Raw genomic sequence first — 22,361 nt, forward strand, 5'->3', positions numbered from 1 at the left:
CATAGAGCATATCACAGCATTCTAAGCACTAACTGTTTTACTATTCCATGAATCTAAAAGCAGAGATTTCTGCCCTCGATACACACAGACACGCACACTGTGAAAGTTTTCATTATGTGTTAGGGGATTTCAGCCAAATAAAACCTTCTTTGTGAAATGGGCTCCCTGGTTTCATTTCATAGCATCCAGCAGGCTACTGATAAGTCTGTACACTCCTTCTAATGCTGCCCTCCCTCGTGTGAATCCCTCGTGCTGAGGGATAGATAATCAGCCCCTGCAGTGCACTGCACTGTCCAGCGTGCCTCATGATAACATAGTGGGCAGTAGGTTGGACAGATGGACAGATCAACACGTGACTGTCCGATCCCTACTACCCTCACAGAGACCGTGCAAACCAACTCTCTCTCTCTGTCTCCCTCTCTCTCTCTCTCTCTCTCTTTCTCTGTCTCTCTCTATTTCTCTCTCTCTCTATCTCTCTCTCCCTCTCGCTCTCTCTGTCTCTCTCTATCTCTCTCTCTCTCTATCTGAGTTTCCATTTCCTTGCCAGTAAATGGATCTGTTGGATGCAGGCCATGTGAATCCCTCACAGGGGTGAAAAAAACAGAGTATGAAGGAATGTTCCTACTCTGTGTTACAGCTAATGTTTTGCTAATGTGGAGGACAGGAGAGAGCCTGTGATGGGAACAAACAGACAGTGTATGACGAGTAAGCTGTTAGGAGTGAAGAGGGAGGCAGGACACACACACGTCTATTTGAACCACCAAAGCATGAAACACTTTCTGTTTTGCATTTGTCTGTGTTTATAATTATGTGCTTAAATCTGGTTTTGCATTAGCACCTTTTGAAACGGTTTCATGTTTCAGGGCTCTCTAGTTATTGTCGTCAGGAATATAAATCTGCCACTACATCAGTTGTTCTGTCTGGGTCCAACGCTGTGATCTCTCTACTGTAAGTCTCTATGCAACCTGCTTTATTTTTACAGAGTATTATAAAATTCTCCCCATTTAAGAGTAGGAATATCTTCCACTACAGAATACAGGTCTCATTTTTTCTGGTAGTGGTTACAGGCGTAGCTCCCCATATATGGTGTGAGTCTGAGTGCATTGTTCAACGTGGAACCACCTGTAGCCTTAACTGGGAAGCGACTCTGAAGTAGCTGTGTAATTACAGTCAGCCTAGGAGTGTCATAGCCAATTACCTCCTGACTGACTGACTGACTGACTTACTGTGAGGAGAGGTTATTTCTGGAAATGTACTTTTAGTCAGCAACTTTCTGCAGTCACCGAAGAGCTTAAGTGCTGAGATTAAATGGGTGACAGTAGAAGACCTTAGTCTGAATATGGTCAATTTCCCAACAAAACGGAATCTACTTTCAGGTTGGTATTGTTAGACCCAGCCCTCTGACAGTGTAGCAAGAGATACAACTTCAGGCCAAAAAGTGTATGGTCATATTCCTGACGGTTCCCTGTGGGTATTTATGGATTTTGACTTCAATGCGCTTTGCTATTCCTAGTGTCTTTGTACTTGCATTTAACTTGTGTGACTTTTCACTAGAACTTGGCAGAAGTCCAGGTATTGTTATTACTTCATTATGTCATTGCGTCCGCATTGCACATGTCCTTGTCCTTGTCCTTGTACAGTGCATACGGTACCTTGTAGAGATCACACACTGTATATGGCATCCCCTTGGCAGTTTCACTCTATTGAGATCAAACCAAAAACTCCTAATATATTATGCATCATACACTTCTGACAGTTCAATATTTAATCCTGTGTGTGTGGTGTGTGTATGTGTGTGTGTGTGTGTGTGTTTGTGTGTGTGTGGTGTTGCTGGTTGATGTGTGTGTATGTTTGTGAATGCATGTTATGTGTGTATGTCCAAGAGTGTGTGCGTGTGTGTGTTGGCTTGTAGCACAGTTGTCCTGCCTCCTTACCCCTGTCCCCTAGCGAACCCAGTCAAAGCCCAGTGTTACATCACCTCACTCTCCTGTGCTGCTGCTGGTGGTGGTGGCAGAGCGAGGTGCACAGGAGCTGCGGCGCCCAAATCCGCTGATCGCCTCCCAATCTGCCCCTGTGACGCTGAGACGGCCTAAGCCACTTAGGCCCCTAATCTCAGCCTAGGGCTGGAGAGGAAGCCCGGGGGAGGCACGCGCACCACGTGCCCCGCGGGAGGTGCCACTAAGCCTCCCATGTGAGCACCGGAGTGCCACTCAGTCCTGTGGCACAGCAGAATCCAAACATCTAGAGTTTGGTATCTATTTGTTGACTTTTATTTGTGTCTCCAAACACCCCTTGAGCGTCAGATCAATGCTTTCCACTCTCATTCCAAGCATATCCGTTGTTAAATTGTGTCATTTGGCAAGTCTTTATTGTCCTTTGTTCTGTATTCATTGCTTCCTTTTGTTACATTTAGTCATTTTGTATCTGTAGTGATGTTACAAGTGGCATATCAACATTTCTAATCCCTTGCGCGACTGTTTACGTTGTTACTGAAAAATGGCTTCACACTGGTGTGAAAGTTACAGTATGCCTGCAGCGGTTGTCGGTACGATTAGACATGTAGATCAGGGATTAATGTAGAGCTTGGACACTGCACTCTATGCCACAAATATGCTACATCAACATATTTTTAAGGCCTCTTGCCAAGAGGATGCGCACTGTACCTCTGCTTCTGTGCATATCTAATGCAAAGACAAACCTTCATGCAGATTGGGCTGTGTGATTTTACCCACAGCACAAAAGCATAATTACATATAAAAAACATAATAATATAATTAAATAATTAGAAAAGCATAGCCCACACATTACATTTTTTGGGGGTTCAGACAGTAAAGTCCATCTGGAGAATACTCGGGCTGCTGCTGCTGCCTACTGCCGCTACCATTTCACCCGCAAGGCAAGGGAGTGAATGTTAAGTACATGTACCACCTGTAGTGACTTGGAAATAGCTGAGCAGAAATGTGTGTGTGTGTGTGTGTGTGTGTAGATGCTGTATGAGTGTGTGTGTGTGTGTGTGTGTCTCTGTGTGTGTGTGTGTGTGTGTGTGTGTGTGTGTGTGTGTGTGTGTCTGTGTCTGTGTCTGTGTCTGTGTGTGTATGCGTGTATGTGCTGTATGAGTGCGTGTGTGTTTGAGGTGAATGTGTACAGTATTTGTGTGATAAATTGCATGACAGGTGGCTTGGAGTATTGGGAAACATTAAGGATTAAAGAGTTATGGCTGTTTTTATACCAGTTTCATCACAGTTACCTGCACAAACATTCCTTTATCTTCATCAGAATTGATGAATGTAAACGTAATATGAACATGATCAATTCTTTGTCATTCTTTCTTAAATAACATTCATGCAGCAATCGGATTTCTGATTTAATTCCATTGAGTTCAGCATCTGATGGTGTTGTTTTCATTGAAGTGATTACCCTTTAAGGATGTAAGCTTGGCCCTGTCCTGATCATTACCCTGCTAATGTTCCACAGACTACCTGTGTGGTCCAGAGGACAATGTGTACGACATTGACTTCACAAGATTCAAGATCCGTGACTTGGAGACGGGCACAGTCTTGTTTGAGATCACCAAGCCTCCATCCGCCAGTGAGTCCACTGTGTTTTCTCATTTCTGTCCTGCACGTAACTCTGTGCTTAACAAAGGACTGGCTTAGAACACTGTTATTTCTATTATTATTATTATTGGTTACATTGTTATTTCAATTTTTTCTTGCCAGTAGTTGTAATTTGTAGTCAGCAGCAGTAAATAATCTTGTGCATTGTTGTGGGGTTTTTTTTCAGACAAGGCAGACAAGCTTGTTGACCCCAATGCGGGGCGTTTTGTACGGTACCAGTTCACCCCTGCGTTCCTGAAACTACGCCAAGTCGGAGCCACGTAAGTCTGAAGAAGTCGTACGAATGCATTGTGAAACACTGACGGACATAAATTTATAACATAAAATAATTATATCTAGTAGTGCATACACATAGAAAAAAATAGATAGCATGAATATAGAAAATTGTTATATCTGTTGCAGTTTGGTTGTTGCCTACAAGCTAAATGCAGAAAGGCAGTGACAACGGCAGCTTATTTGCAGGATTTTGAAATAAATGGTCTGCATCTGATTTACGCTGTAATAGCAAGGGGAAGCAGTGGAAGCGTGCTCAACACGGGGTAGTTTGTCCCAGTTAAGCATGGATGCATGTCAGGATATGGAATGCAAATAGTGAATATGATGGGAAATAACAACACAAATATACAATGCCTTTAATTGAAAAGAATACTATCCAGGGCAGAGTAAGAGATGCACTGTTGCATTAGGCTAATCATGTCAGCCATTTATGTTGGGTTGCACTCAATAACTGATCAAGGATGTATTTTCACTGCTTTCTTCTTTATGAGTAGAAAGAGAAATAAAACAGGCTAACACACAGTGAGCCATTTTCCTTGTAGGCTGATGGAAATGAGTTAATTAATGGTTAACTGACAGCTTTGGGCCTACTGAAATGTTTGTATTTATTTATTTATTTGTTTGTTTGTTTGTTTGTTTGTTGTCCCTCTTCCATTTCTTCCCGCCCCAAGTGTCGAGTTCACCGTGGGTGACGTCCCCATCAATAACTTCCGCATGATTGAGAGGCACTACTTCCGGGAGCAGCTCCTGAAGAGCTTCGACTTTGAGTTTGGCTTCTGCATCCCCAGCAGCAAGAACACCTGCGAGCACATCTACGAGTTCCCCCCTCTCTCTGATGAGACCAGTGCGTGAATGTTCATGTTATATACATATTAAGCCAACAAGGGAATACAATAGGTGTGGATTAGTGGACTGAAATTCTTCAGGGTGTGTGAAACTCAATCAACATAGGTGGGGCTATGAAATAATGAGACTGTTATTACGAGTATATCCTAGTTATACGAGTATAACGACTTTTCTTCGTTACAATTTAATTTACAGCATTAGTCTCATTATTTAATAGCCACTCCTCGTACATGCTGATTTTTTCGCAAAAATGAGGATCATGAAAAAGACTTAATCTCATCTAAAATCCATTCCGTGTAACAACGTAGTTGGAAATTCAACACTTCTGCATTTAATTGACTTCCCTTTAGGCTTCAACATACAATCAGATGCCAGAGATTTCAAAGCTGCCCTGTATACAATGTTTTCTTCACTTGGCCACAACCAAAAGGCTTTTTGGCATAATTTACAACAGGAGTCTGAATAACCCTGGAAACTCTCTGTTTTTGTTAAAGTTGTGAATGGGGAAGAATTGACAGTATATATTGTCTGCATTTTAACGTCAGTGTATTGTACTTAAATTAAATTCAGTGTGACGTATTGTGCTTAAATGTCAGTATATTGTACTTTAATCAAGTTAATTTCCTTTCTTTTCAGTGTGTGCAATGATGCTTCACCCTTACGCGACACAATCGGACAGCTTCTACTTTGTGGACAACAAGCTGGTCATGCACAACAAGGCAGACTACTCCTACAGTGGGACCCCCTAGACGTCTGTGTACTATGTAGGGATGGGAGTGGGCCCCTAGACGTCTGTGTACTATGTAGGGATGGGAGCGGGAGGGGGCCCCTAGACGTCTGTGTACTATGTAGGGATGGGAGTGGGAGGGAGGGTAGGTAGGCAGTCAGGGAAGACCTTAGGACCACTCATATGCCATGTGTCCACCACCACCACCACCACCACCATCACCCATTAGCCATTATTTTTGTTTCCTCCACCACTTTGACTCACTGACATCCAATGGAGAAAAGAAAAAAAGCCCACAAGGCTGTTTTTGTGGTGACCTGGGGGCTAGTGACAGGCAACACAGCTTTTAGTCACACTTTTACTTGTACATATCGACTCTTGATAGTCATCCACTGCCATCAATCACGAAACACCAGCACGCATGGAAGTCCTTAAGTGGGACCCAGTGTAGTACACAAGATCAAAGTGTGTATGAGGGATAGGGATGATTCATGCTAAGAGTTTGTTAAGGGTTTTGTGTGTGAAGGACAATGCACTGTGACTGGTTCTTTGGTTATTATGACAGTGGAGGTTACATTCCAACTTTCCATTGGAGTAGTTCTGGGATTTCGAAGAATAAACCTATTACTTGATCTGTAAGTGACTGCCCCACTGTGTGTGTGTGTGTGTGTGTGTGTGTGTGTGTGTTTGTGTGTGTGTGTGTGTGTGTGTGTGTGTGTGTGTGTGTGTGTGTGTGTGTGTGTGTGTGTGTGTGTGTGTGTGTGTGTGTGTGTGTGTGTGTGTGTATGTACGTTTGGAGCCATTGGAGTAGTTCTGGGATTTCGAAGAATAAACCTATTACTTGATCTGTAAGTGACTGCCCCACTGTGTGTGTGTGTGTGTGTGTGTGTGTGTGTGTGTGTGTGTGTGTGTGTGTGTGTGTGTGTGTGTGTGTGTGTGTGTGTGTGTGTGTGTGTATGTACGTTTGTGTGTGTTACTTATGTATGTATCCATGTCTGTGACTGAGGAATGTATATGCTTGTGTGTGTTAATAGTTGCTCTGCAATGGTTGACGTGAGGGAAGTATATTCAGATATATATGAGTACCGATGTTTTAGTTATATTCACCTCCATCATGAAATTCTGCATAATTTTCTCAAGTATTCTCTGAAATGGGGGGGATACAAACGACACATTATTTGATATACTTGTGTTGCGTTAGATATATTTTGATAACGTGTTTGTTCATTTTTTTGTCATTTTGACATTACTTGTTTTAAAGAACAGCTTGATCCAGACCAACAAGAGCATAAGCACAATATTTGAAAGGGAGGCAAAAAAGTGTGCAAAGAGAATGTGAAGAGTTGTTAAACTTCACTCAGACTAATGACTGAGATCCACCTTAAACTTTTAAAACTTCTCCATCTCACATCTCTGCGAATGCATTGCAGGTAAAATATGATTTCCGTGGCTCTATGTTTGACAGCAGAATGGAAGAAGTAGACAAAAAAATAGAATAAATAAATATAACTACAAGCCTCAAATCAGACTGAAATCTGGTTAGAGTGCTCACTTTTTGTACTTCTCCGATATAAAAAATGTGACAACCAACTATTTTAAAATATCCTGTAAAAGGGTTAGGCTTCTATATTAAATAGTGACATTTCCTGTTAAAGTTTCTCGATATATCTATCTGTCTCTATCTTTCTGTCTCTCTCTACTCCCACGCTTTCTATCTATCTATCTATCTATCTGTCTGTCTGTCTCTTTTTAGCTCTCTCTATCTCTGACATTCCAGTGAGTTAGGTCCTTTGTGTCAATGTACATAGCAGGTGCTGGTTACATTGTTTAGTTGTAGCTATGAACCACTTAATGTAGTGCGTTGTACATTAGGATGACAGTTTGAGAAAAGCATTTCAGTAATAGCATGGGTGTTCTCAAAGACTCAACTCAAACCATGGGAATGAAAATGGATGAACTTGAAATACTGTTTCTAGTCAAATGTGTAACAGCTTTATTTATTGTTGTGATTTACTGTACAATGACTTTGAGAAACTGAAAATATGTAAAGTTTTGGACAGTTTGGATTTAAAAAGGAAATAAATGTGAATTTTTGAGTTAAAAAGTGTTGTTTTATGGTTGGTTATTTCTGAAAAGAGTGCGTGATGATATGATATGTCAAATGTTTATAATGTCTCGTTTTTGCTTCCTGTCCAATATCTTTACAATCATGGTTTCACCTGCATTGGAAGACAACGACTGATGAACCTTTGCCTCCATTTTAGTGATCGACATAAACATCAGACCATGCTCTTTACAAGTCCTCTGGCAATTATCTCTTCATATTACAAATCTGTTTATGATCACACAGTACCATTGTTGTATAGCCCACTGACTAAATAGAACTGAATGGCACAAGAGCAGATGCCACATACCCAGGTGGCAGCACAGGCGACTAATGCATCCAAAGTAATGAGTGTGAACTCTTACTGGAACTTTTACAACTGTTGTTTATTTACAAGAGTTTATTGACATTGACATTAAATAAGATGGCCACATATTATAAAACTACATACAACATTTCATTTAGTTTCCTCAAGGAAACATTGTACCTTAAGGGAACCAGCTTGAGCGTTTTGTTTTCGCTGACACTGTTGTTCTTTTTAAGCAATCATAAAAAGTCAGATGCTCATAATAGTTTATCTATTAAGATATTAAAATGGTGGTATCTTTATAGTGTCAGCACTTTGTCCCTGGTTCATAATTTAACATCACTGGTGATTTATTAGTTCCCAAAAGGACCAAAGCTAACTGTAAAACGAATCTTTTATCAATACATGTGATTTATATTAAACCACTCAGCGGATCTCACTGCTGCGTTTTAGCAGCTACGTAATCCTTAGATTTGACTCGGTTAGATACACAGGCTTACAAGCCACTAATCCTGTAGCAATAAACACCATGTTAACCTTTGAACCTCATGTTCGTCATCCTTGATCATTTTTTTATGCCATTATATCAGGTTTTATCATCAAGGATGAAACACACAAGAATGGAAAAAGTTAATAAATACAAAGTGATTTTTTTCTCTGCGCTTTGTCTTTTATACATCTAACACTTTCTTTCTTTCTTTCTCTCTCTCTTTCTTTCTTTCTTTCTTTCATCCATACTTACTTACTCTCTCTCTCTCTGTTTGTTTCTTTCTCACTTCCTTCTTTTCTTTCTTTCTTTCTTCCTTCCTTCCTTCCTTCCTTCCTTACTCTCTCTCTCTCTCTCTCTCCGTTTCCATTTTGGCAGTGTAGCAGTAATCATCTTCTTGGTTCATATACCAGGCTTGGATGTGTTGTAGGCCCACACAGGAAAGGTGTCCAGCTGGAACATGGCTTTGCCCCAAGTGTTTATACCCAAGTTGATGGAGAGGATTCCAATCACATTCAGAATGCAGCCTGCCTTTGCCTGCAGAAGGAGATCAAACACAAGTGTTACAAAAATACACAGGACAGCATGGCCTGCCATGCTTACATGATAATAGACTTGGCAGCAACATGCTGTCAGGGGTGACGGGAGGGCTGATGGCTGATGGCTGATGATGACATTACATTCTCAATGCATTTTTAGGAATTTCTGGACTTCTGACAATTAAGCTATCTCTCTCTGCAAAGGAAGTGTCCTGCTGTGATACGTAGCTTGGCTTCCACACCTAACTGGGTTTCTGCTCTGTGACTGCGTGATGCTCTCACCATGTCAACGACTTTGAGGTTGCCATAGGAGAAGGCGATGGCGTTCGGGGGCGTGGCCACTGGCAGCATGAAGGCCAATGAAGCGGCAACGGTGCAGGGCAGCATGACGTAAAGTGGGTGGAGTTTAATGGTAGTGGCCTGAGAGAGAAAGACACGAGACACCATGGACTGGCTTTAGCTCACAGTTTCAACATAACAAGTTAAACAAAACCTGTGTCATTACAAACTGTTTCAGCACTTCCTGCTGGCTAGGAATGAATAGGTCACCATCATTATGATCAGCGGTTGTATGTTTCATCTGATTATTTATGTACAGACACATATTAACACATACTGAAAATATATGATGGATATTAATTAATTATTAGTACTCTCAAAGTACAATATTTCTTGATTGTTTTTAAATGCATCGTTACCCCATGAAATGTATTCCATCAAAAAAGATACAAATACATTTTAATTATCATTATTTCAATGTGTCCACTGTGCAACTAAATATTTAGGATCACAGACAGAAACCCATTTCACACACCACACTTATTTCTGCTATGGAAACCAAAAGCACGTAAGACTTTGTTGATGTGTTTTCCTCACTGGGCACAAAGGACACAGGATGGGGGGCAGAGAAATGGCCTTACCATGGAGGCGAGGATGGGCAGGAAGAGGGTGGTGGTGGCTGTGTTGCTGGAGCACTCGGTGAAAGTCCCCACCAGCAGGCACAGCAGCAGGGAGATGGCGAACGGTGGGATCTGCTGCAGTGGCGCCAGGCTCTCCCCCAGCCATTTGGACAGTCCAGAGGCCTGGTCAGAGATAGAGGTGGACAGACAGACAGACAGACAACTCCTTCGTTATATAACATGGAAGAACCGGTATGAAACCTAACCGTTGCCTGGATTGCCTGTACTTATGCCAGTGTTACATGTGTCTGTCTTTTCAATCAGATGTACAGGGATGTGCTAGCCTCATCAGGGCTCAGAGGGAGCCACCACTGATAAAAATGTACATTGTAATTGTGCTGTGAGCTGCTTTGGAGACAAAAGACACTGAAAAATAGATTCATGTGAGACATTTATGTTTAAGTACGTAGAATAACAACAGATGGCAGCTAATTCGGGACTGAGAAGTGTCCCCCTTATCTGGTGGATTCATCTAGGATCCGGCTGCTAATTGGATCACCCTTGTGAAAGAACAGAGAGTCATCAACATGAGCACATGTGTGAACAGTGGCCCTCGGCCCTCACCTCACTCCCGCTGGCCAGTGCGAAGCCTCCACCCAGCAGCAGGACGATGTTCCAGGGCATGCGCTCGTGTACCACATCCCACGTCAGCAAAGCCGCTGGAGCCTTCAGCTTTTTTCCTGCAGCAGGGCAGAAGAAGCAGCTTTTAGCTTCAGTGCATTCACATGCCTCAAACATTGAAAAACATTGCAGTAGAGACATTGCTAGGACATTAGAATGTGTACAAAAGTACTGACAGGTTAGATGTAATCAGAAACACGTATTTGAGGATTGACATATAATATACCTGCATATCATGAAACGAGCTAATCATTTTCACATCACTTCCCAAAATCCCAAAACAGCCTCACAGCATTTAGCATACGGTAGTTAGCATTGTAAGACTTAATCTCAGTGCTTCAAACCTTAATCACCTTACCTGCTTTTTTTGTCTTTTTGTCCTCTTCATTACTGTCACCTTCACTATCACTATCACTGTCCCTATCACTGTTGCCACTATTGTCATTCTTGTTGCTTCCTGAACATGAAAACCTTGGCAATTTAGAGGGGATGATGAAGAACAGGGATGACATGAAGATGGCCACGGTTCCATCTGTGACAAAACTGTGGAAAAAAGGGGGTAGGTGGAATATCAGATCTTTTTTGATTTACTTAGATTTGTCATTTACCAATATTCAGGCAACGTGAACAACAGCACTGTTGAAACTGTACACAAACAATACACAAAACCAAGATAGCTGTAAGCAAGTGTAACGGCAGCCAGTGGGTGCAATGCTAACACCTGCAGATAGCAGCAGGTACAGTTCCTGACACCTTAAGAAATGTGCTAGCGACATACACTAGCACCCATGGGTTTTAGCCTCCTTGCTAGCACCCCCCTCTGCCATGTCCGAGGTTGTGAGTTTGAGTCCGATGCGGGACTGTGCTTGTCTACCCAATCCAGGTAACACTGGTGCCATGACCCAGATTGGGAGTCAGGTTTAGGGGTATAATGGTAGCCAGTGGATACAGTGGTGTGCAGTGAGTAAACGTCACTCCCGACATCTTAAGAGACATGCTAGCGACAGACACTGGGTTTTAGCCTCCTTGCTAGCACGCCTGCCTCACATAATACACACACTCGCGTGACACTGTTTGGAAGTATATGCACTTGTTGGCTACTCACTCTCCGCCCTTGAAGACCGCGCTGGCCCATCCAGGCATGAACCCTGGCTCCCTGGTAAACCACAGCACCACCAGGAGCACAAAGATGGTGAGCACAGCCCCCTCAGCAAACTTCATGCGCCCCAGCTTCTTGTACTCGTTCTGCATCACCTTGTAGGCCTCCTTGTCTCCCTCATTCTTGGAGCCACAGCCAAAGGACTTCTTCATGCTGTTAGAAACATAGACAGTCATATCAAATGAACCAAACGGTCAAAAGGTCAGATGAATCAAATGGTGTAATGGTTCTGACTCAACATCAGGAGAACAACTCAACTCATCATTTGGGTGTCTGACAGTAAGGGGAGTGAGACTTACTTAAAGCCCAGATACATGAACTGCAGCCACAGCCATGAGAGGACAAGCATCACCAGCATGTTGGGGAAGGCAAAGCCAAACCAGCTCGCAAAGTTGATGATGTCGTTGTTATCAGGATAGATGCTTTAAGACACACAAATCACCACAGTTAGAATGTAGGTGTGTGTATGGATGGGTATCAGACAAAAATGCCAAACAATGTATTTCCTCCAAATAAGCAAATCTATAGTAAATTAATAGTAGTATCTGTAGGTATGTCTGTAGGTATGTTTGCACTAATCACTGATGTCTGGTAACAGTATGCAAAAAGGTTGCAGGAGAACAGGTAAGGGATCTTACTCATCCAGCTGGCCTTTCAAGATGAGGTTGGGGGTGGTGCCTGTGAGGGTCGCGGTGCCCCCGATGCTGGCAGAGTAACAAACACTCAGGCTCATCCCTTTGGACAGCTCCAGGTACTTCTGCTCCCGCGCCTTCCTCCTGCTCTCCAGAGCCGACTCGATACCAATCTCCTCATCCCTTTTGGATTCTGAAGGGATTGGGAGGCAAAGGGGTGTAGGTCCGGGAGTTATTAGTTAGTGCATGGATTTAAAGAAACTATGTGTTTAATTAGAATGATCTAACCATCTAAAGGTATCAGGCAAGATGAATCATTAACCCACCCTGAGTTTTCCAGGATATTTTACTGCATGCTACTGTTAAACAACCCAAGAAATCAGCCTAAGGAGGAGCCTAGGAGACTGTTATCTACATTCAGTTTTTCACAGAATGCTTGTTGTAAAAGACCTTTGATGGTTTCTACCAACAGGCTCAAAAACGTTCCCCAATGTGTGTGTCAAAAATGATAATATATTATATTACATATGTGATGTTAGAGTAGATTAGGTGACTGTTTTCAAAACAAAACGTTGTTTTCAGTCCACTGTCAGAACCCTTTCAATGAAAACGTAAAGCTTCTGTGACATACGGTTAAGGTCCTCCACAGATTGCTTGTTGTCTGTGACCTCGTCCAGCTCAAAAGCCTGGTTGCTGGTGCCGCCACGCAGCTCCCTCTCATCGGACTCAGCCTCGGTGGCTGCCAGCTGGGCCAACACGGCCTGGGCGATGGGCAGCATCATGGCAGTAGTGGCCGTGTTACTGATCCACATGGAGAGGAAGGCCGTCACACCCATAAAGCCCATCATCAACCTGAGGGAACAAGGAGCTAGGATAGGTGAGATAGGTAAGGAGGCTAAAGACTGTGTGTGTGCGTGCGTGTGTGTGTGTGTGTGTGTGTGTGTGTGTGTGTGTGTGTGTGTGTGTGTTTGTGTGTGTGTTTGTGTGTGAGGCAAAAATGTTTCGGCAATGTTTATAGTCAAATAACAATGTAATTATTTGTTCTCTGTTATTTAAGTGTTGTTTGTGGTGAACTCTTACAAAGCAGGGCGCACTCCCACCAGCATAAGGACCCCGAGAGCAATGCGCTTGTGCAGATTCCAGTTCTCCACTGCTATGGCAACCAGTAGCCCACCAATGAACAGCATGTTGGTATCTTTCAGGTACTGAATACTGACCTGTGGAGAGACATGGGACCGGTAAGGAAGGGATCAGAATGTAATTACCTGACATAAATATGGAAGGTGCATATTTTGAGTTATATCTCTAAAATCCCTTGAGTCTTCCCAAAGGGAGTTGGGATTGTCAAAAATCCAATGGTCTGGTTGTACCCATTGCACAATATCACAACATACATAATAGGGAATAAACAATATATACAATAAAGGGAAAAAATTGTTAATATTGACCTTCCTGAATCCACATACATACATATTTACATACTTACATACATGCATGCAAATTCATGCGTACATGAACAAACAAAAAATTAACTAATAAGAACACGTGAGAGAGTACAAGGAAATGTTTAAGTCTTCCATCCAAGACATGGGCAGGTTTTAACAAGCCATAAAACTGAAATGAATCATCAGAGACTGTGCAATAATGTTGCACAAGCCTCCCCTGGCCTTCTGCTGACATTTCATGTTTTTTAATGCCAATCGATTCTTCTGGCCAAGTACTCCCTTTCTTCATGTCCGTTGCCTTTAAGCATCAATTATGAAATTGTGAAGGGAGGGATTTGTAAGTATAGTTATAACCTTACCACAACTGCCAATAGCTCTTGCATATTTTTCCACTTTGCGGAAACGATAAAGTGCTAGTTTTCCCATGGAAACCTACTGTATGACCATTTTAAGAAATGAGTCTTCATTCTAGTTGTTTTAAAATGTGCTACATAAATAAAAGTGACTTTTTTTATTGTCTTGTCAACCATGTTTGGGAGACCCACCTGTCCGGCCTCCATGATGCCCATCAGGGGGAAGAGAACCACTGGCATCAGAGCCGTGACAGCCAGCGGGATGCACTCTGTGCACCAGTACAAAGCCATCAGGATGATAGCGTAGCCACATTTGACCTCCTGCAGTGTTGGCAGCAATGGAAAAAACATCAATTACACACCCCTGTTTCAAGAGTAAGCATGAACTGATGAACAAAACAAAGATGTATGAGAAGATTTGATGATTGCATCATTGTTTGCTCATAAGCCCCAATGCAAAACCTGACCTCCAATGGGTTTGGAGACCCCCCCCCCCCCCCATATAAATGTTATCATAAGTGTCTTCAAACAAAGGCCCGCTGGTTTGTCAACTGTTGACGGCTATATCTTGTAACTACTGTATCTCTTTAAGGAGATCTCTTTAAGGTCTCTTTAAGAAAGGTTTACTGCTCTGTACACAAAGATAGCAGTAACCCTTGACCGTAAATTACCGTAAACATTTTCCATGTGCTCGCCTCACATTGCCATATCTTATTCTGTTTTATGGCTCCAAAAGAGCAGTAAAATATAAGGCAAGTGGGTCTAAAATTTCCATTGTCATGCATGAACTACAGACCAATGATTTTGGTTCATATTCATAATATATCATTCTATGAATACTCCATTTGTATGTACATTTATCCATTTAGAAGACGTTTCTTTCAGAAGCAATTGGAAGGTGTATATCTTGTAAATAGCTGTTGCTTGAATCTGAATCTGGTAATGGTTTGCTCTATCAATGTAGTCCCACAGGTAAAATGGCTTATTAAATTCCTTAATGATCATTTATTACAAAAGCATCTTCAGTGCGGTCAGAAATAAAATAAAAATCCTGTCGAGGTATTTTTCATATTACTAAACGAAACAAACGGCATCATTTAAAAACCTTAATTGATGATCCCTGTCATCTGAACAGTTAAAGTAGCTTTAGCTGATTTCGGTGACCTGCAGAAAAAAAGCAATACATTATCAATTCTCACCGGATATGGAAGTGCGATTGGCAGGGGAAGGAAAATAAGTGGGGTAAGATAGATGATCACATAGTTCCTATGACACCACAACCATCTCCAAAATCCAGCCATAGTTCCTGTCTTCAGTGCACGTAATGTGAAGAAAAAATCTTGAGTAGAGTCTGTTGGAGTCTGTGGTCTGGTTCTTGATGGACAGCTGTGATGACTCCCCACTAACCAACAGGTGTACTTTCAAATGACTCTACAAGTGTTGAATGCTTATATGTACATTTCCCTCCTCACAGGCAATAAATTAAATATTAACCCTGGCAAAAAAAGAAGAGGGAGGTGATGGCAACAAGCGAGACAGGAAGTAAAAAGAGAGAGAGAGAGTACATGCGGACTATCAAACAATGGACGATTGATTTACCACCCATGAGATTGACAACGCTTATCAGCAAGACTAATTCCGCTTCACGCATTTCCTTGCACCATCTGAGGATTGCGAGGCTAGAGCTTTCACCTCCTCACGGCCTGTGCAAGGCATCTCTCCGTAATCTCAGCATGAGCAAACCCCGCTGATAAACTCGGTGCATGTGCACAGGTTTGACACAGTGCGCAGGATGACGAATGTCGGAGCTGGAATTCTGATTCATACGCACATGGACTCTTTAAAAGGCCAACAGAGATGTTTGTGTGACTGACTTCATTTTTTTCTGGTAAAGCCAAACCTCTGGAATGCTTTGGCTATCTAACATCCTTAACCCATTTAACTTACTATAACTTTATAAGAGGTGCATTTTCTCTGTAAAACTAGCTGTTTAGCATTATTCTGTTCAATTTTGATAGTTTATTATGTAACTTAATCTAACAGAATCCTTGAAAAGTGGTGAAAGGGAGAGGAGTGAGGCTTTTATCAATGACATGAGGGATTTGGGCCCCTTATGAAGCAAAACGGTGAGTAAGACTGTATAGCCCTTTTAAAACAACCACAGGGTATTTTAGTGCTCCTAGCTGCATGGTTTTGCTAAGAGCAACTTAGACTATGTTGAGAGAAAACATCCCATTATGGTACAAGTGAGATTAAATGTGTTTTGGACAGTATCAAGCTTTTAAAATGCAAATCATGTTTGAAGACATTTCATTGAAATTCAGTTGTTCTGAAGTTTGTTCACTTTTTCTTTCACTGGAGAAACTTTGATTTTTGATTAGGCATAGCTGAGTCATGTAACAACAATGGATTCCTGGATTGTATTTTTCTGCAGTGCAACCTCTTCCTCTGCCAGCTTTTAGATAAGGCATCCCCCTCCCCTTTTGCATCAATAAAGTCATAAAGTCCACTCTGAAGATTTAATTGAGCATTTAATGCCTACATGCTAATACTGTACTGCTTGCAGTTACAGCAGATAATCCACCATCGGTGTCAATCAGTGATCCATTCTGTACGTACATCAGAAGACAGAACTCCAGAGATCAAAAAACAGAACTCCACATGAAATCAGCAGGGCTACATATAGTTGAAGCTCTTGATCGTAAACTTCCTTGTCTTTCTTATCTCTAACTGTTTTCCTCAGAGGAATGGTCCCTTTCAGTGGCATTCCTAGAGGAACCTCACAGGTTCCAGGAAAGTATCTGAATAACCCTGAATAATTCTTCTTAGCAGAGTACGCTGTAACAGAAAACTAAATGTCTTTACCTACTATTCACATCTTAGTCCTGTCCTGTCCTGTCATTACATAGACCAAATGCCACTCAACTATTACGCATGGAGTTATACATGTTGTCTCCTCTTGTATGTGTTCAGCAGTCCTTTCTGAGCTCCTTGATGATCTAACTTTGAAGTTTGATGTACTCTATTTAAGCCTTACAACCTCAGTCTGTGGTTATGGTCCTTATCCTAGTCCAAACAACCTTTGAAATATGGACTCCTATCTTTTAAAGTAGGGCGGGGCAAATCAGCTAATATAGTCCAGGCAGGTCACACCACATGGATCTGCAGTTTACATGATTGGTTGATTTATAGTTTGTGTCTGTACAGATTATGTTGTAAATTAAAAGTAAAACTAAGTAGAAGTCCAGTAGTGTCGGGTTTAAAAAAATAAAATAAACATGAAAATGTATTGCTTTGGGTGTATTATCAGCAGTGTTTTTTTCTAATTGACTATTACACTATGGATTTTGTGGCGCTATTGGCACAATTGCTACGGATCAGTATCAATTGTTCATTAATAGTCCAGACTCCCTTATGGTTCATGCCCAAGTTGGTACAGTGGACAGCATTATTAGGCATTGTTGCCTTAAAACCAGTCAACCTGGGTTCAATTTCGGGTCAACGTAAATCGCTTTGGACAAAGATTTGTGTAAAATATTTCACTTTTACCTCAACCTTTAACCCTTTCGATTTATGTTGTCACAAAGTTAGCGATTAAACATACGGCCTAGCTTTACCAAGCCGCATCATGGAGGCAGGCCAACAGGGCCATCGGGCTCTGTGAGGTTCACATCGAAGGGAGCGCTAGTGACTGGAGCCTCATGCGCCAAGCAGTGCCCTGCATGGTGCCCCCATGTCGACTCAGCGCCGCACTAGGATTCACCACAGGCGGCGGAACTGGCACAATCTAGATTCCAAAAGCCCCAACAGTCAACACTGTTGAATAATGGGTTGTTAGGTTATGGAGGTATAAGGTAGGATGCACTCTGGAAATGAGTCTGACACAAGGGTCAAAAAGGCCGTATAACAGAGGAGTGCTCTCTAATCTCACAACACAGGATTTGTGATATTTTGAGTTCCAACAAGCCTCACACCTCTGGGGTAATCAGTCAAAGCACCCGCCATGAGCAGTAGTTCCCAAACGTTTCATGGCAGGCCCCCCTTTCACAGTGATGTCCAGAGATGTCCATCAGCTGTTGAATAGCTTTTCTTAAACATTGTCTCTACATTTGATCAGTTAAACATTTTGTTCAACTTTTTAAAGTTAAACTGAAATATTTAGTTTTTAAAATAGCTCTTGTTTAAACATTTACATTTTTTTTACTTCTCACTGGGTGATCAATCCAAACGATGTTGGGGCATGCCCACTGTCTCAATAATTAAGGTAGCTATCCCTTCTAACATATGGGCTAACTGGTAGGCCCTGCCCATATTACTTACATTCAAATTAGGCTATAAACTCATCACCTAATAGAGTACTTCTACGCTACTATGCTGTGAGAGCAGTGCTTAGTCTCACCATGTTTAAGCTCCTCACTTCAGCTCTCCCTGTCTTTACATCTCTCTTTCACTCATCTCTATGTCTCATTCACTCACACATTTTGGGTTTGTTTTCAGATTCTCTGCATTCAATGCATTTACATTTCTGTAATACATGCCAACCATTTCATTTGAGACTGTTGACCAAATTGGTTTTCTATCTGACCTTTAATGTGGTCTGTACCGGTAGGAGTTAAGCTTACTGTTTATTGTAACAATAAACTGTTAATTCATTCAACAGTCGTAAACATGTGCCATTCCTTATCACTTTTAATATCTAATCAAATGCCTGAGGCAAAGTCATATTACAGACATCAGCATAATTTAATCGAGGCAAATTAATTGGCTTAGTCATCTTACAAATTTGGGCATTGATCCACCCTACAAAGTTGAGGCTGCAATACTACTCTAATGCATTTTCCTGACCCACACGCATGTAAGCCTTCCAGTATGTATGATACACTGCATTGCTGGCAATATCATGACTGCCCTTGTTACGCTTGACAAGATCAGATTCCCTTTAACAAAGGTTTATTAAATACACATTCATTCATTAATTTGAAAGTGATCCCAAGAGTAGTTGCTTATAAAACACAACTCGAAAAGTGTTGCTTTAAAGGGTGAGATCAAGTTATCCTCTGCCACCATTCTATAGTATCCATTATAGCACACATAAAAGGAATTATTTTCTGGAGTGGAATGTGTATATATGTATAAAATGATTGTGTTCCACAGAAAAAATAATGCAGTGTTTATTTTCAGCTGGAATATCAGTGATCTCATTATACATATATCATGCCACTGCACATCTGAGGTTGGTCACACACACCCACCTACCATCACACATACATAGGCCACAGCACTACCTGCACACCTGTGTGTTTCCCTTGGATTTTAGTGATCACTGTCCAGTGGGCTGCATCAGGGATGGACGGAGAAAGGGTGCTGCCCCTTTAATTGTTTATAAAAGGTCCCTCAAAAATCTTGACGATCAGGCATTTTTATTTGACTTGCTATCCAGCAATCCTACCTCTATAGAGCTTATTCCGGACGTAGGTGTTGCCTTGAGTCATTTCCTGTCGGTTTTTCATGCTGTCACTGACAAACATGCACCTTTTAAGAAATGTAGGATAAAAAATTGTTTTAATCCCTGGTTTACTCATGATATAAGTGAGGCCACTACTAATAGAAATAAGGCCTGGGCATTAGCAAGATCCACTGGCTCTGCTGCAGCTTGGCAATCTTTTAGACACCTTCGTAACAAATGCACACATCTGGTAAAAATGGCCAAATCCAAATACTTTGTGAATCATTTGTCTGCTTGTGGTAGTAATCCAACAAAATTCTGGAAAACAGTTAAGTCTCTTAAAGGGGTTTCCCCACCTACACTACCCCAGCAGATCATGCTGGAAGATAAAGCAATTAATGATCCTAAGGAAGTTTGTAATGCTTTCAATAATCATTTTATCCAATGCGGCACTTTGTTTGACCTTTCTAATTTCCCTGATGTACCGGATGGAGTGCTAGATAACTTCACTGTTGATGCCAGGTCACTGGGAACTGACCCAACCACATCCTTCTCTTTTAGACCAATACAACAGCATGAAGTCCTCTCTGCTCTTCGTAATTCTAAATGTATGAAGAGCTCAGTGGGTGCAGACCAGTTAGACCCACGTCTCTTGAAGCTTGCTGCCCCCATTATAGCCAGACCCCTGACCCACATTTTTAATCTATCACTTTTTTCTGGCTACATTCCTAGCATCTGGAAATCTGCATTAGTGGTGCCCCTTCATAAAGGGGGAGACCCAAATGAAATGAACAATTATAGGCCGATCTCCAAGCTCCCATGCCTAGCCAAAATGTTGGAATCCTTTGTAAATGAGCAAATTAGCTCTTTTCTATCTTTAAACTCAATTTTATGCCCCTTTCAATCAGGTTTCAGAGCTGGCCACAGTACCATTACTGCAACAACCCTTGTGGTAAATGACATAGCCTCTGCTGTAGACAAGAAACAATGTTGTGCCGCTTTATTTATTGACCTGTCGAAAGCTTTTGATACAGTAAACCATGAGATACTTTTTGGCAAACTGAACTCCCTGGGATTTGATAATGTCTCCCTCAGATGGTTCAAAAACTACTTCACGGGTAGAACACAATGTATAGATGTTGCAGGCCTTACATCTGAGGCCCTAGTAATTAATTCTGGTGTCCCTCAGGGCTCTATTTTAGGCCCGGTATTGTTCTCACTTTACATTAATAATATCTGTGACCATCTAGAACATTGCAAAGTCCATTTTTATGCCGATGATACAATTTTGTATGCCTCAGCGCCCTCTATAGATCAAGCAGTTTCAAACCTTCAACATGCTTTTGATTGTGTACAGGATTCCCTAAAGTCCCTCAAATTGATGCTGAATGAGTCTAAGACTAAATTCATGATTTTCTCCAATGGTAGAAATAATGTCCCCTCCACCCATAGGATTTGCACCCGTTCTGGGACTAATATTGAGCAAGTTCCTTGCTATAAATACCTAGGTATCTGGCTAGATGATAGGCTGTCATTTAAATCACATGTTCTTGACCTAGCTAAGAAGGTTAAAATTAAACTGGGTGCTCTTTATAGAATAAGATCTTGTTTTACTTTTGAAAACCGAATGGAAATAGTGCAATCAACAATTTTGTCAGTTCTTGACTATGGTGACATTGTTTACATGTATGCTGCACCCTCTACCTTAAAACTCCTGGACTCTGTTTACCATAGTGCTATTCGCTTTGTTACAGGAGACGCTTTCAGGACCCACCACTGTAACTTATACAAGAATGTTGGTTGGTCCCCTCTAGCAGACAGGAGGGAAAAACACTGTCTTTTATTTGTTTATAAAGCCTTAGTGGGAAAACTGCCTAATTATCTCATGTCACTTTTAAAATTAAAATCCATCTGTCATAATACACGGTCACAGAGCCTCATCTCCCTTGAAATCCCCCTTACAAAAACTAATATAGGTAAAATAGCTTTTAAGTTCTTTGCTTCCCATAAATGGAACACTATTCAAGTGGAGTTGAAATTAACCAAGTATTTGTCTGTCAACCAATTTAAGAGCCTTTTAGATAATAAGGATGTGCCTCAATGCTGTTGTTTTGAATGATTCTCTGATTTAATTTTTTTACTTTATGTTATTTTATTTATTTATTTTTTATGCTTAATTTCTGAGTTGTTTGGTGTGTTTTTTTTAAATGTATTTTGTCTGTTTCGTTTTGTTGTGGTTTGTTTATGTATTGTTCTTCTGTACTATGTGGCCTCAATCAGGGCATTGCTGCAAAAGAGCCCTGTGCTCAGTCAATTTCTCCCTGAATAAACAATGATGATGATGATACTGGCCCCTGGTATTTCCCTGTGTACCCATTTTTGTTATTTTGTCTTCACGTGTCCTTTGTACTCCCACAGCCGCTAAATTATACTATAAAATGTGTCACTAGCAATGTACTATGTTTGAGATCAATTAAATTGTAATAAAGTTTAAGGGTGTTCTTTTAGATACCGAGGTCACTAAAAACATGTACTGGACTGTGGAGTACACATTTTATGACTCCTTAAATAGCTGAAGGAGTTCTCAAGGTCTATCCGTGTCATAAAGTCTTCCCTATTAATGGAAAACAACACTTCCTTGATCTGGAATTTCAAATTATCTTCAGTTTATCATGAAGTATAGTGTATGAGGAAATGTCTTCAGTTTATCATGAAGTCTAGTGTATGAAGAAATTGCGGAGTTTGGCACTGACTGCGGCTACGGAGCCGGAACTATAGTTGGTGCATTACTGCTACAAAATTATATATTCCGTACCAATTAGTTTGAATATTATCGTTTCTGA

At 41.3% G+C, this 22,361-nt stretch overlaps 2 protein-coding genes across 3 annotated transcripts in view; one reads left to right on the top strand and one right to left on the bottom strand.

Annotated features, from left to right (window-relative positions):
* unc119b (unc-119 homolog b (C. elegans)) overlaps positions 1-6,098 on the top strand; it is a 19,169-nt gene extending 13,071 nt beyond the window's left edge. Inside the window, exons 2-5 of the mRNA XM_031571975.2 lie at positions 3,475-3,588; positions 3,784-3,877; positions 4,565-4,737; positions 5,376-6,098. Coding sequence (XP_031427835.1) covers positions 3,475-3,588; positions 3,784-3,877; positions 4,565-4,737; positions 5,376-5,488 — 494 coding nt within the window. The 3' untranslated portion in view covers positions 5,489-6,098. The remainder of the gene's footprint in view (positions 1-3,474; positions 3,589-3,783; positions 3,878-4,564; positions 4,738-5,375) is intronic.
* Positions 418-15,492, bottom strand: slc13a2 (solute carrier family 13 member 2). Of its 2 annotated transcripts, none has more exons than XM_042708478.1 (13): positions 15,272-15,492; positions 14,265-14,393; positions 13,355-13,491; positions 12,906-13,126; positions 12,281-12,467; positions 11,942-12,064; positions 11,589-11,795; positions 10,842-11,026; positions 10,427-10,542; positions 9,824-9,985; positions 9,186-9,323; positions 8,706-8,901; positions 418-437 (listed from the first exon to the last, which is right to left on the bottom strand). In XM_042708478.1, exons 1-12 carry the CDS (start codon positions 15,371-15,373, stop codon positions 8,767-8,769), a joined length of 1,842 nt encoding a protein of 613 aa, XP_042564412.1. In that variant the 5' UTR covers positions 15,374-15,492; the 3' UTR covers positions 418-437; positions 8,706-8,766. The 2 variants fall into 2 exon arrangements, with proteins under 2 accessions (XP_042564412.1, XP_031427834.1); XM_031571974.2 differs by lacking the exon at positions 418-437 and adding an exon at positions 7,936-8,636 and having other exon boundaries at positions 8,705-8,901.
* Positions 15,493-22,361: the final 6,869 nt, after the last annotated feature.

The sequence above is a fragment of the Clupea harengus genome, chromosome 8 (assembly GCF_900700415.2).
Source record: "Clupea harengus chromosome 8, Ch_v2.0.2, whole genome shotgun sequence".
NCBI lineage: Eukaryota > Metazoa > Chordata > Actinopteri > Clupeiformes > Clupeidae > Clupea > Clupea harengus.

Excerpts from the sequence above, each read along its gene's own strand:
- slc13a2 (XM_042708478.1), bottom strand. The coding sequence starts at position 15,373 with ATGGCTGGATTTTGGAGATGGTTGTGGTGTCATAGGAACTATGTGATC. Across the intron at positions 12,468-12,905 it reads ATCTGTGGAGGACCTTAACC|AATCCAAAAGGGATGAGGAG; the intron begins GTATGTCACAGA and ends CAATCCCTTCAG. Across the intron at positions 9,986-10,426 it reads CACTGGCCAGCGGGAGTGAG|GCCTCTGGACTGTCCAAATG; the intron begins GTGAGGGCCGAG and ends ATCTCTGACCAG.